General features: G+C 45.7%; 1 protein-coding gene across 26 annotated transcripts in view; it reads right to left on the bottom strand.

Moving 5' to 3' along the window:
- The window catches only part of Rbfox1 (RNA binding fox-1 homolog 1), a 1,978,359-nt gene that overhangs the window by 169,283 nt on the left and 1,794,003 nt on the right, over positions 1-15,073 (bottom strand). For 25 of the 26 annotated variants that reach the window (XM_045161626.1, XM_045161611.1, XM_045161608.1 and 22 more), the window contains one exon: positions 7,933-8,145. The exons of the other annotated variant lie outside the window; for it this stretch is intronic. In XM_045161626.1, the coding sequence (XP_045017561.1) occupies positions 7,933-8,145 (213 nt within the window). The remainder of the gene's footprint in view (positions 1-7,932; positions 8,146-15,073) is intronic. 26 annotated transcript variants of the gene reach the window in all.

Raw genomic sequence — 15,073 nt, 5'->3', positions numbered from 1 at the left:
AGGTCAGCATGAACTTTGCAGTAATAGTTTGTCTCCACAAAAATAGCATTAGAACATAGATGTGGTCGCTTTCAGAGTATCTCCTTGCTGCTCAGGATCTGGAACAGGTAGGAAAACAGACCCAAAGCCACTTGAATCATGGCCTTGGGTCTTCTATAAGAGCAGGGTGGCAACCCTGCTCTTTAGAAGGTTTAACTCCTACTCTGTCCTCCACTGCTCCTGTGACTTCTCTAACTTAAAAGAAAATAAAAAAACACTTATCAAAGGACCATCTTGCTTTGTTCTTAATATTTCTGTAGCCTCTCCCTTCCCTCCCTCCCTCCCTCCTTCCTTCTTTCCCTCTTTCCTTTTTTCCTTCCTTTCTTCTCTCTCTCTCTGTCATTCTTTCTTTCTAACTTTGGACTTCATCATGCCCAGATTCTGGCATGGTGATAGAATTCTCTGAATACAGTTTTAACTCTTAAGAGGCAACCTTCTCTGTAGTTTCTCATTGAACCAACCTGATTTCTCGCTGCTTCTATCATTTAATAAAATGTAGTACACAGATCTTTGGGAAAACAAAATGAAATGAGAACAGAAAAGATGTCTAAAATGGTCTGTGAGCCTAAAAGGGCCTCAAGCAGTGAGTGCATAACCCGGTTTCTTATCTCTTATGGTACCTTCTTTTGTGAAAGAGAAGTACAGCCACAGCCTAACACATCCAGTCAGGATGGACATGGTCTGAGAGCTGGCTGCTGCAATGTGGTGGACAGGCAACTTTCTCAGGTTCATGTTGGTGCAAGTTCTCTGTAGGTTAGCTGGCCCATGTTAACATTTCAAGTCCATGTGCCTTTTAAGATTAATTCACATGCAGAGACACAGAGGTGGCCACACTATGTTCACTTCATTCTTTCCTTGAGCCTAATGGGCAATTGTAAAGAGAAAAGAGGAATCTTAGAAATCATCGAGCTCTCCTCACGGGGGATGCTTTTGTCTGTAAGAATGCACACAGTTGGGAGGAATCTGAGCTGGATCCCAAAGAACAACGCAGAGAGTTCATCCAGACATACAGGGCTCCAAAGCAAGTGCTCAGGGAATTTCAACTCTTTTATTTTAAGAATGGAGCCATGGTATGTAAGGGGATGTAAATATTGAATTAGGGGCAGATAATGGGCATAGCGATGAGGGATACAGTGGCAGAGAAGCACAAGCCGCCGCCTGAGACACTTCTGTTAAGGAGGAGAAGGCAGGGAACAGTTGTCTCCGGCAGGGTGGCCAAGAGCAAAGGTTGCAGGTATTGAAGAAGCTTAGTTTCTTGTGTGTATATTTTAAATGTTTGACTTTAAATTTTATTTTTAATTTATTTTAAAATATTATATAAAGTAAATGATTCCATCATGGCATTTTCTCACACCACACACGCACACATGCACATATTATTATAACTGCTTCTAATTCATCCCTCTTCCCTTTGCTCTTCCCTATGCCCCCTGTCCCAAGCTCTGTTTTCATCTCACATGTATTCCATTATTCTCTCTTAAGATCTTTTCATTCTCTCTTATCCACTTGCTAGATCCATGACCCCCCATATGTGTGTATGATTTTAAATCTAGACTCTATACATGAGAGAAAACATACAGCTTTTGTCACTGTGAGCCTGGCTTATTCCACTTAAAATAATGACTTCCATTTCCACCCATTTTCCTGGAAAAAGGAACCCAAATTCTCTGATAGTGGGAATGTAAACTAAAGCAGCCAATATGGAAATCAGTTTGGAAGTTTCTCAACAAAGTAAAAATAGAACGACCATATGACCCAAGATACTACTCTTAGATGTACATCCCAAGGGCTCACATCAACAGACCACAGAAGCAGCTGAGCAACCATATTTACTTCTTTTCCGTTCACCATAGCTAAGGTTTAGAACCAGCCTAGATGTCCATTCACAGGTGAATGGACAGAGAAAATGTGGTACCAACACATGATGGGGTTTTATTAGTCATAAAGAGAAGTGAAATCAGTATGTGACTTTTAAGTCACAAACAATAATCGTAACTAATTAATAAAAAGATAAATTTGAGGGAGTTTTTTTTTAATCCATGACTTTGTTATTCAATTGGTGTTAAAATCAGAGCCGAACAGCAGTGCCAACTACCTCATTTTCCTGAAGATGATAATAAAACATGGAGACACAGCTCACACTCGCAATGGGAGCAGTAAAGGCTCTTTAGTCAGGTCTTCTCCCTAGAAGTAAAGCCCAGGGACCCTGCTCCAAGACCTCTGTACTTTCTCCCCTCAGGGTTCACAGCGACTGGGAAAGTGTGGGAGACTGAAACAGACTGCAGATGTGTTAAAAATAGAAGTCAAGTTGCTATTGGAGATACACAGAGAATTCTCCACTTGCAAATCTCTAATTATAATATGTCAAGAGTAAAATACCTCGTCAGGAGCAGTATCTGGGAGAATACAGCAACGGCTCTGTCAGCACAGTGATCCATGATGTGTTTGGAAGTCTAAATGAAATAGAAAGTCAGCAGAAAAATGTCCTGCAGGGCCTTGTCTGAGCCTCTGGGGAACTGCGAAGATGACCTGGTAAGTCTTTTCTGTCTGTACTTTACTTAGCTCTGCTTTGGAGCTCAGGGCTGCACGCTGCTTCCCTTTGCAGAGTCCTAGCATTCTGTTAAGTCATGTGCATATATCAGATGTTCTGGGAGGCCACCAGATGGATGGCTGTTCTCTCTTAGCCCCAAACCAGCCAGTTTCTCCAAGAAATCATGGCCTCTGCAGTGTCCTTAAAATGACATTAAACACCATGGGTATATGACAAAAGACAGAGTTATTCCCAGCAAAACATTTTCCTGTGAGGAATGGCTTAGCTGTTCTTTCCCTCCCCACACCAACCACGGGGCATATCCAGCACATGCTCTGCTCTGGGCCACTCACTACACTGGCCCCAGGCCCAAAGGAATTTTTTATGCTAATATAGGATCATGTATCTATATCTAGAATTGAGAGAACCATCATTTTGTTGCACTTTGAGGAAAAGGCAGAATTTGGGGTGAAGTAAAATCAAACCCATTAATGTGGTAGAAAATGGAATTTGTATACTTTGAAGTAAATTTGTTATAGACAAGTTAAGATTAGAAAAGTACAATTTATAAGTAGTTCATGAGTAATAGAAGTTCTTTTTGGCCTAACACAGAAAAGTATATGATGGTACCTTTTATGATTCCTGGACTTCCCCAACACCTTATTTTAAGAATCTAAGTTCCCAAATTGCTTTTAAAATAAGACACAAAGACCAACTGCATCATCCTGTAATGACATTTTTATTTTAATGTTCTATGGTGATTTCAATGAGAAATGTCCCCCAAAGCCTCCTGTGCTTGTGATTAAGCCTCATATTCGATTTCCATTTGGTTGAGCCTTTGGGAGGTGGAGCCTTGATGGAGGAAGTGTGGCCCCGAGGGCAGATCTTGAGTCATATTCATCCAGCTCTACTTGGTATTTACTACCTGGCTTTGTTCAAATGATATGACAAGACGTGATGTCCAGCCTTTGCTCTGCCATGCTTCCTCAGCCAGGATGAAGCACCCTCTTGAGACTAAGCTGAAACAAACCCTTCTTTCCACACACTGCTTTTGGTAGGGGGTTTTGTCCCAGCAATGAGAAAATAACTGTAACATACCTCAGCATTAGGCATCACTCGAATGTAGCTGGAGAGGACAGAGAAGTTCAATTCCCAGGTCCACCCTACACTAGGTATCCAACCTGCCCATTCCTGGATCTTCAAAGGCTAGCAACTGTCAGAGGCATTTTCCTAGTACGCCTGCCTAAATGCCGCAATCCCTAATGGTTTTCAAGTCCCACTCCTCACTGGAACAGTACAGGATGGTCCTCTCTCACTCGAGAAAATGGAGGTCGCACACAGTGCGTGCCTGTGTTCTCCCTCAGTGTCAAAATGTCTCTGCAACCATGCGCACTCATTTGTGCTTCTCTGTTGTTTCAGAGCTGGAGTGTTTATTGACCCGTCACGTCAGTCAAGAGCTTGAACCTGCAGGGGCAGTGTGTGTAGCAGCTAACTTCCCACTGCTGGGGTAAAACACCTCACCCCAGCAGCTGATGGCAGCAGAAGGGTGCTTTAGCTCCCTGTCTCAAGGGGGAGCTTCCTCCATGCTGAGGAAAGCACGGCAGGCCTGAGCAAGAGGCCTGGGTCACACCTCGGTGTCAGCACAAAGGAACCAGTCTGAAGGCACTAGCTCTGCACACCCAGTGGGCTGAACTAATAAACCTTAAGGCCCACCCCCAGTGACACACCTACTCCAACAAGACCCCACTTCCTAAGTTCCCACCAGGTTGGGACCAAGTATTAAAAACGCATGAGGCTATATGGCACATTTCATATTCAAACACAGAGTCAGACAGTGGAAGGAGGCCAGGCCAGGCAGGACCCTAGTACCACTGGACTGACACGCACCAAAACCCAAGTGGTAACAGCGAGCCTTCCCTCCACGCTTTCTGTCCCAGGGACAGGGCACGTTCTACCAAGTTTTCTATCACAGTCAGAAGACTCTGAAAGACATATTCCTTCAGCCAGGATCCTAAGAAAGATCTCTCATGAAGTATTTTCTCAGGTAATTATGCATTGTGTTCTTAGTACCGAGTGTGCCAGAGCTAGATTTACTACTGTTACTAACAGAACACGTGTCTTATTCTCTTCAGGGATCTACAAGTTTCCAAGGGAAGGGAGCTTACTGAGTGTAGTTTTATCTGCTGGGGTGCCCTGGGTACTATACTATGGATATCCAGCATACTGCTGGTTGGTCTCTGTGAATATGGATGTGGGTGGGGTTACACATACCTATGTGTGCATGTCCACACGGAGTCCAGAGGACAGCCTCAAGTGTCATTCCTCAGGTGCCATCACTTTTTTCTTAGAAAAGGCCTCTTATTGGCCTGAAAATCACCAAGCATATTCTACCCAGCCAGCGAGCCCCAAGGATCCTCCTGTTTCCACCTCCCCAGAGCCAGCATTATGAGTACACATGATGCATGCTTCTCTTTAACATGGGTGCTGGGGATCACATCCAGGTCCTCACACTTGCAAGGCAAACACTCACTCCCTGAACTATGCCCTTGGCTCCCCTGGCACCCTGTTAAATCTCACTTGTGCTCACTTCTGAGTGCACTTGGTCCAGGGAAAGTTGGGGTGGGGGTCAGCATCTCTATTCCCCAACTAGCTTAAGACTTCTTCAGAGCAGGTGTGGAGAACACCTGTGTTTCAAATCTCATTTTGTAACTCTCCAAATTAAACTTCTTGTTGTGCCTAACGTGCTACTCCAGCCCCCTATTAGGCCCAGCAGGCTGGCAGTATCTATGACCGCTACTGAATAGTCCAGGTTCAGCTGTTGCCACTGCGACCTAATGCTTCTTCTCCACACCCTGAACACCTTGGCGTCATCTTACTGCTTTTTCAGAGGAGGGTCTCTACTCAACCTCTGGTCCTTTGATTTAGGTATACCTTCTATCTGAACTTTTTTTTTTTTTTAACCTTAAAATTCCTTCCCTTGCAGAAATATCCTGACACTATTTTCAGGAGTCCCCTCCATTCTTTCTTACCACCCCACAGCATCCTTCTTTTCTCTGAGCGCATCACAGTTACTATTGAGCTCTGTGTACAATTTTCTTTGCCATCAGCTCACTCTCTTGCACTAAATTACACAAGGGAAAGAAAGCACTTTGCTTCAACCACATCCCCAGCTCTCTGGATGAGTCTTTGTTTTCATTACATGATTAATAAATGCCAGTGAAGAGATGAGTCCAACTTTCATAGGAATCAGCTTAATAAATAATATCTAATTCAACCTTTTTTTTTGTTTAGTTCAATAACAACCTAACCAGACTTGATTACCATTGATTAGCACAAAACAAAAATAGGACTGAGAGATGGCTTAGTGGTTAAGCGCTTGTCTGTGAAGCCGAAGGACACCAGTTCAAGGCTCGATTCCCCACATCCCACCACATAAGCCAGATGCACAAGTTGGCTCATGTATTTGGAGTTCTTTGCAGTGGCTGGAGGCCCTGATGCACCCATTCTCTCTCCCTTTCTCTCTCTCTCCCCCTCTTTCTCTCTCTGTCTGTCTGTTGCTCTCAAATAAATAAATAAAAATAAATTAAAAAAAATAAAACAGAGTCAACAACAACCAAGCACACATCCCTTTTGCACTGCTTTTGACCATTTTTTACTCTTTATGACTGTTATTTCCAGATGAAAACAGCTTCCTCCTTGGCAGGACTGACTGACAGCCCTTCTTGCAAACATAACCCAAGCTCTTTCTCCGTTTGCCTGTGTGAAGGCCCTGTGCTGTTTCTGCACTGCATCGCTAGCTCCCACTGCTTGGCAAGACAGCAGTAAGAACCCGCTAAACTAGCCAATCCGAGGAACCCAACCCTACCACCCTGCAGCCCCAGACCAAAGCTCAATAGCAACACTGGTTGCAAAAGCCAAAAGGTACAAGCACCCCAAAGGTCCATCAGCCCGCGGGGGACTACAGTGTGGTCTGTGTACACCACGGGATGTCAACACACGCCAACCACGACAATATTGCGTTCTGTGAGAGCAGCCAGACACCAACCCCCTTTTTGTAAAACACCAACCCCTGTAAAGACAGAGCAGCAGATTCGAGGCTGTCAGTCTGCTGGGGGAGTGAGTAAGAATGGACAGTATCTATTTAGCCTGGCAGGTTTGGCGGTTCCTTTTGGAGTGATGAAGAGAATGTTCTGGAACTAAATGGCAGTGCACTCTGAAGGTACTACATGCCTCTGGGTTAGGACATTAAAGTGATGAATTTTGTGTGATAAGTCCCGCTTACTTCCACAAAAAGAGCCAGAGAGAAAGTTTCATTATGCATATACCTTTTAATCTCCCCAAACAGCTCTTGGAGAAGCAAAGTGCTGTGTCGCAAATTTAGCCAGCGACTCGGGTATTCCATGAAGGGTGTGGCTGTCCACTCCTCAAAACTGTTCAGCACCCTGGGTTTACAGGGCTTTGCCCGGGGAGGGAAGGGGCAGAACTGTCTCACACCTACAAAATCCTAGCCTGAACGCTTGCTGTGTTCATGTCTCTAAGGAAGTCTGCAGAGCAAGCTATCCTCAATGTGGATCATATGGGCTTTAGAGGGTGCCTGACTAGGGTAGGTGGTGCGTACTTTTAGTGATATTTAATTTAATATAGTCCTTTTTGTTCACCTGTACTTTGGATGACTGGCCCACTACATCTGTTTTCATTTATAGTGCTGATAAAATAGCTTTTTGCTCTCTGTTCACTGGCATATTTTGAGTCCATCAACATTCATTCTGTCTGCTGCTTCCCACCAATGTTAGGATCCAGCACGGTTCTCCTGCCCACCGAAATTCTGTCATGTTCTATTGCAATTCACACCTCTCCCTTCCTTATGCACCAGCATGAAAAATCTGGAATCTAGGAGCTTACAGGCATACCATGGACGAATCAGCTAGTACTCAACGGGGATGGAGTGGATGGGTGCATCAGATTGGATTCTAGGGTGCATGGAATGTTCCAGAATCATCTTGGCAAGGTTGCTCAATTGTGCAAATGTTCCAAAAAAAAAAAAAATCAGTAAATCACATGCACAATGGGTGAAATGTGTGCTACCCAAGTTATGTGTCTGGGCTGTTCATTTTTGGTGTTGTTCCTGCCTCGGTTTTAGTTGGCATGATGCAGACTGAACCCAAGATCACAGGCATGCTCGATAAGTGGCCTGCTTCCAACACCATGTTATACCTCCCTTCGGGGTGAGCTTCTTGGGGGAAAGCAAAAAAGACAAAAAAGCTACAGAAGCCAGGTCAATGCTTCTGTTTACAAACAGACGTAGTGTGCTCTGCATAACCGGAAGCGAGGGGACCAGGGGTGCGCGTCGTGCGCCCACTTACTGTGGCTGTGCCGGAGACGGTCTGCGCGCCGCTGTCCGCGCCGGGCTCCGAGTGCGCCTGCGCGGGCGGGTACACGTTGAGCGTGTGCTCGGGGACCGGGTGCGGGTGCGGGGCCGTGTACTCCGCGGGGATGCCGTTCTGAGGAGGGGCGAACTGGGCCGAAGCGTAAGGCTGAGCCATCGTGTCCGGGGCGGCAGCGGCGTCCTGGTTGCCCTGCGGACCAGAGATGGAGAGAGACGTGAGCGCCTGCAGAGCGGCCACCCTCGGAGCGCGGGCCTCGGCCTTGCACCGGCCCCGGCCCAGAAACGCAGAAATCCAGGCGCAAAGGGACTTTTCTAAGACAGCTAGCTTACCATTTTTAAAAAATTATTTATTTATTTATTTGAAAGAGACAGACACAGAGAGAAAGACAGGTAGAGGGAGAGAGAGAGAATGGGCGCATCAGGGCTTCCAGCCTCTGCAAACGAACTCCAGACACGTGCGCCCCCTTGTGCATCTGGCTAACGTGGGACCTGGGGAACCGAGCCTCGAACCGGGGTCCTTAGGCTTCACAGGCAAGCGCTTAACCGCTAAGCCATCTCTCCAGCCCTAGCTTACCATTGTTAACACTGAGGGCATTTGGATCCCCCTGGACTGGACTTACTTATCTTTTTTATTTCAGATGGGCATAGTGGTGCCTTTTTATCTCATTGCAGCCAGGCAAGAGGTAAACATAGTGTTGCCCCAAGTAACTGCGGAGCCCTAATTGGATGCTTGAAAGGCCCAGGAGAGATTCAAGAGAATGAATATGCGCTTGAGACAAGGAGCCACCCATGTATTCAAACCGTTTTTTGACTTGGCGCATACCAGGAGATGGGGGAGAGGCTGGTTATGGACCCGCTGTGCCCCCCCCCCCCACGTGTGTGTCGGGGGGCATACTCATGTGAGACATTCCCAGTGCCAATGGAAGTTACCGAAGAAAACTGAGGACCTAACTTAGATAAAGAGATGCCCCCTGTGATGGCCTGACTTTGAGTTTTTTTGTATAAAACAGATATAGTTAACTCTTAGACTGGTTAATCAACATCTGCTTCCTCCAAACTCCTGTCTTGTTTTTTTTAAGCACAGGACATTATATAACAATTCACCCTCTGTTATACCCTAAACATGCAATGTGATAATTACAGTCAAGTAAAACGATTCAAAAAAAAAAAAAACCCTGAATTCAAATGTTTCCATTTCAGGAAGCATTTCACTCCTGTACCTCCGCCCCCATAACTCCACCACCTTCACACACTTGAGCACACATATGCACAAGCCATAAGAAACAGTGGCCAAGAGTTCCAAATTTTCCATGTGCTTAAGAAATGTGGTTGTATAGTCAGAAAGAGCAGGATAGAAGGAAAGGAGGGAGGGAGGTAGCAAGGGGAGAAGGAGCAAAGGAAAGAGAAAGAAGACAGAAGAAAGGAAGAAAGGGGAAGGGAAGATAAAGTAGGGAGTAGGGTCTCGAGAGTTAAAGCAGTTGCCTGCAAAGCCTGAGGACCCAGGTTTGATTCCCTAGTACCCATGTTTGATTCCCTGGAGCCCACATAAAGCCAGAAGCACAAGGTGGCACATGTGAATGGATGTTCATTGGCAGTGGCTAGAGGCCCTAGCTTGCCCAGTCTCTCTTTTTGTCTCAAATAAATGAATTTTTTTAAAAAGAAAGTAGTGAATGAAGAAGAGGAGAGAAGGAAGGGAGAAAGGGAGGGAGGAAGGCTTATCAATTAAGCACATCAAATAAGGTCATCTCTCACTGTCTGTGGTCAATTAGATGTGACTGTTAAGATTCTACAGCAAAGATAACAGGGTTGTTCATGCTTCTGTGCCCACACTGCCAATGTGGTGGGACACCAGATTCTGCTAGAGAAGGTTGCTTTCCACAGACTTGGGGACAGTTTCCCTCAGCATTCACAGAGCTTTTTCTTTTGTTCCCAGAAAACCCTTCATTAACGTGTTCAAGGTAACACTGAGAAGCTAGACATGCCAAGTTTACATCTAAATCCTTTTCACAGTAGAAAACGTTACCATCAGCTCCTTCCACCTACAGAACGTCTGTGCTAGTGGGCTTAAAGGTGAATGCCCACTTCCTTCTCTTTCGAACCTTGTTTCCCATAACACTGGACACAAAGATGGTTCTGTCAGCACTGAAGTTAGGGGCACAGGGAATACATGAGTAACGAATCCCATCTCTCCTCAAGACATCACAGACGGCTGGGCATGGTGGCACACACCTTTAATCCCAGCCCTTGGGAGGCAAGGTAGGAGGATTGCTGTGAGTTTGACGCCAGTCTGAGAATCCACAGTGAATTCCAGGTCAGCCTGGGCTAGAGCAAGACCCTACCTTGAAAAATGAAAACAAAACCAAAAACCAGAAATTACAGAAGACACTGTGCACGCCTGCTCAGGGGGATGATGCCCTCATTTCCATTAGGGAAACATTTCCATTCAGGACCATGTTATATGGAAGCGGTACAGAAATGTGGTATCATGTGCTAATCATAAGGCCCGCCTGCCCTTAATCACAGGAAATTGGGTTCATGACCACCTGCTTAGCCTTCAGGGGTCTCACAAATGAGCGCTTTGTCACTCTAGGAGGTTATTGTACTGTTAGGGACAAAGTTTTGTTTTCACTGTGACTGGCAGCTGAAGAAGTAGGGTAAGCTTGCAGCTGCCAAGAACTGCCACTTAAAGACGACCTGTCTGTAGGTGAGGGGCCCCACAGGAAAGTGGGGCCAAAGACCTGAGGGACACAGAGGAAACCCGAGCCTCGGTGACACCGTGTGAAGTCTGAATCGAGCAACATGGCAGTCAAGCAACTCTGTTTGTTTTCGTTACATAAGGGGGATTAAATGTCCTAGTTTTCAATAGTTTTACCCAGGTTTCCCTAACATAAAATGTGTATATTTAACATGTCTCACTCGGGGTTTTTATGTATGCAAACAATGTGAAAAGGTCAGCGTATTTCAGCTAATTAGCTTACCCTGCCCATCTACTCAGTTCCCATCTGTCCGTGTGCAGGAGCGCCTGGGCGCACATGTGTGGCAAGGAGATTTAATTTAGGAAATAACTCCTTGGCCCATTTCAAGTATAAACTGTCATTTCTGTGTTGTACATCTTTAGAACACCTTCCTTCCCCATCTTCCTCTTTCTTGTTTTGAGAATGGGAACACAAGACCTCATGAATGCTGGCCAGGTGCTCTACCACCAATCTCTATCCCCACAGTCAAGTGTCTTTTTGTTGTTGTTGTTGTTCTGTTTATTTTGTGGTAAAGCCAATGCTGGTCTTGAACCATTTTTGGGGGACGGGAGGAACTTTACTTATAGTAGAGTCTCATTCTACATCAGGCTGACCAAGAACTCGCTGTGTAGCCCATGATGGCCTTGACCTCATGGCAATCTTCCTACCTTAGCCTCCGGAGAACTAGAATTAAAGGTGCATACCAACAGCCTCCAGATTCTTGGCCTTATGATCTTCCTTCCTCAGCCTCCAGAGTGGCCGGGATGAAAGACCTGGCTACTTTATCTATTTATTTATTTATTAGAGAGAGAGAGTTAGAGGGAGAGAGAGAGGGAATTGGCCCACCAGGGCCTCAGCCACTGCAATTGAATTCCAGATGCCCGTACCACCTAGTGGGCATGTGTGACCTTGCGCTTGCCTCACCTTTGTGCATCTGTTTTACCTGGGATCTGGAGAGTTGGACGTGGGTCCATAGGCTATGTAGGCAAGCACCTTAACTGCTAAGCCATCCCTCCAGCCCTGCTGTATCTTTTTTTTAAAGCTACTTTTTCTGGTTATTACAGTCCACCAGGTCTTGAATGTTTTTATAAACATCCTCTGGTGTTATGTTACTTAACTTGAACCTTTTCTTATTTTCCAAGGTTATATTCAAATGGACAAATTTCTGTATAATGAAATTGTATGGTGCCGTCATTTCTCTATGGCTGACGAAAACCCCTAAAATAGTGGGGTACAGAGGTGCTTTCAAAAGGCAGTTCACAGCTCTGGAGCTGGTGGTGTCTGTCTAAGTGTGCATTTCAGCTTCCACAGCTGCCCACCTTGCCCATCTCTGATTCCACAGGCAGTGTAGTCCCACAGGGGAGCACGCATAAGTACATGTTATACAAAGGATAGAAACACAAAGACCACGGTGCTCTCTCCTCGTGGACAAGACCACATCAGAAAAATATCATGAAGAAAGGGACTCTCCCCAAAGCTCCCACTGCAACTCCCTCCCTCCCCAGGATCTGAGAGCCCTCTTTGGGTGGGAGAAGCCTGTGCCTCACAGAAGCCCAGAGTCAGCTGAGGGAGAAGAAAAGGTGTTCCCTGCCCTCACTCCCTTATTGGGTATATTAGTTCTCTCCTAGCTGAGGAGAAACAGCTTAAAGAAGGAAGGGTTTCTTTGGGCTCACAGTTTTAAGGGATACAGTCCATTGAGATGGGGAAAGCATGTTGTCAGGAGGGGCTCTCAACTGTGGAGACAGCAGCATGAGGCTACTTGCTTTCTCACAGGAAGCAGAAAAAAAGATTCTTCTAGAACTGAGGACAGACTATAAATCCGTCAGGGCTGTCCTCTCCAGTGACCCACTTCCTCCAGCTAGGTCCCGCCTTTTAAAGATTCCACAACATCAAACAGCGACATCTGCTGGAAATTTAAGTGTTCAAACACAAGAACCTATAAAGGGGACACTTCAGATCCAGATAAAACACCCAGTGAATCCTTTCTTTTTCCCATTCCAGCTCAAGAGCTGGTTCCTCCAGCAAGCTGCCTGGATGAGCAGCTCAGGTTAGCTGCCAGTGCTCCACACCTTGACACAGCCTGTGACCACATCTCATTTAACTCTTGGCACTGACATTGCCTGCCTGCCTTTGTGACTCTAAGAACACAGGAGGCCATGCTACATTCCCTACCCCATCTCTCCATGAGCATGCCAAAACTGCAGAGTAACACCCAAAAGCAGAGGCAAATGTGGGTTCTGTAAAACTTAATCTGGTGTCAGGAGCTAAGGAGTAGAACTAGAGAAGGTTTGGCAAAGGACTGATGAATCAAACCCAGGCCACTGCTTGTTTCTGTCAATAAAACTTTATTGTGACACAGTACAATAAATGGGCTCATTTGCTTACATATTGTCCACAGCTGCTTTTGTTTGATGAGCAGAGTTGGATTGTTGTAACAGAGGTTGTGTGGCCCTCAAAACCCAAATATTTGCTATCTTCCAGTGCTTTCTAGTGGCAGTAGCAGAATCACATTAGATATGTGTGCTGTGGTTAGGAAGCTCCTACTGCACATGGAATTTGAAAAGGATGTAAAGCTCCCATGACGCTGGAAGATACAAAGTAGGGGAATGCCATCTACTCAGCCCAGGGAAGGGGAGATCTTAGCTGGCGCTGAAGATAGGGATGGCAACCATGGTACACAGAATGATCCTCAATCTTTTCTGGAACTTGCTTTCCTTCGCTAGGTTTCTGAGTCATAACAACACATGCATGTATACACACAGCGGCAAAGCCAGTGCTTCCTCCTGGAGTGCATTTGTAAGACAAGCTGGGCAATGACTTTGACATTGGGTCTGGCACTTCATGGCAAAAAAAAAAAAAAAAAAATCTTAAACTGTGGATGTGGCAATGACGGGACCATTTTTGGTTGTCTCAGCTCTGGAATGGCATCTAGTCCTGGAGTCCAGGGTGTCAATTACCGTACAGGGCACTGGTCAGTCCCCTTCCTCCAAGGACTACACTTGAGCTGAGGTCAAGGGGGCCTGCTTTCTGTGCACTGCCCCTCAAATACTGACTCTGTAGTTTAGGGTGTTCTGTTGTAGAACTGGGGCAAAATTCTGCAAACCCGTAGCCACAAGCCATTCTTAGGGAAGCTGGGAGTTGATTCTGAACCCATTTTTATCTTATATTTCATAAGAGAATCTCCAGCTGGAGAGGCTGGCTCCTGGTTTTGAAATAAACCTCTCTGTATCACATATACTGTGATCTCCCCATACTGTTTTCATCTCCTCCTATGGTAAGGTCAGGTTCTGGGATACTTGATGCAATGATGCCTTCAATTTTATTTGCTAGATTTGGAACATGACTCTGGCTACCTGTGGGACAGCAGCATGGGAAACCTCTACACCGTCTCAAGTTTAAGGCCCAGCTGCACAGCTTTCGGGGCTTGTCCCAAGAAAGGCTCAGACTAGCTGAGGACGCCACTGGTTCTGGAGTACCTGCCTCCCTCAGAACCGGGTCATTCATGCGGACACGGGACACAAAGACCAAATCGGTGGTAGCCAAGCAGCCTGCCATGAGCATCCACTACGTGGGCTGTCAACCATGTCTTGTACCTGGAGGTTTCAAACAGATGTTGCCAGGACCCCTACTGTTACTTATTAACACCAACAGCCACTCCAGAGAGACCCTAATTAATATTCCCAACATTTGCACTTTAGGCTAATTACAACTAATATTTAATTAAGATCATTGTACTTCCCATGGAATTATTTTCCACCTTCAAATGACTTGAGAGGTACCTTCGTTTTCCCCTAGTGATGCTCCTACAGTCTGACTTTGGCTGAAACATATTTTCTGAAAAACTATAAGAACAGTCAGGGCACCTATTACACTTAAGGTTATAGTGAGTCTTGGGCACATGGATAGGCTCCTAGTACCAGCTAAAGCTGTTTTTTGTAGGTGATGGGTGAAATTATTGTAAGCATTCTGGCCAGACAGTCTTTGACTTGCTGAAGCTGATTTTGTTTTGTTTTGTTTTGTTTTTCTATCCCAATGTGACACCTCAATCTTTCCCTAAAGCCATGAAATAATCAGAGAGACTTGGATATTTGCAGAGTCAGGGTGCTTGATGGGTAGTGATTCTGCTTTGCAAAGGTTTCCCCCTACATCACCCAGCAAATGCATCAAGAGTTTCTGCAAACTTAACGTTAAATTTGACTGCCAAGGCTTTCTTGGGAAGCTGCTAAATATAAGAAAGGGGGTAGTAGAGGCTGGAGAGGATAGCTCAGTGAGTAAGGTGCGCTTACCTGCAAAGGCTAAGGACCCAGATTTGGTACCCACATGAAGCCAGAAGCACAAGATAGTGCATGCATCTGGAGTTCACTTGCAGTGGCTAGAGGTCCC

This window comes from Jaculus jaculus, chromosome 11, assembly GCF_020740685.1.
Source record: "Jaculus jaculus isolate mJacJac1 chromosome 11, mJacJac1.mat.Y.cur, whole genome shotgun sequence".
Taxonomy (NCBI): Eukaryota; Metazoa; Chordata; class Mammalia; order Rodentia; family Dipodidae; genus Jaculus; species Jaculus jaculus.
Note: the sequence above shows the minus strand (reverse complement) of the source record. Positions and strands in the feature narration are given on the sequence as shown.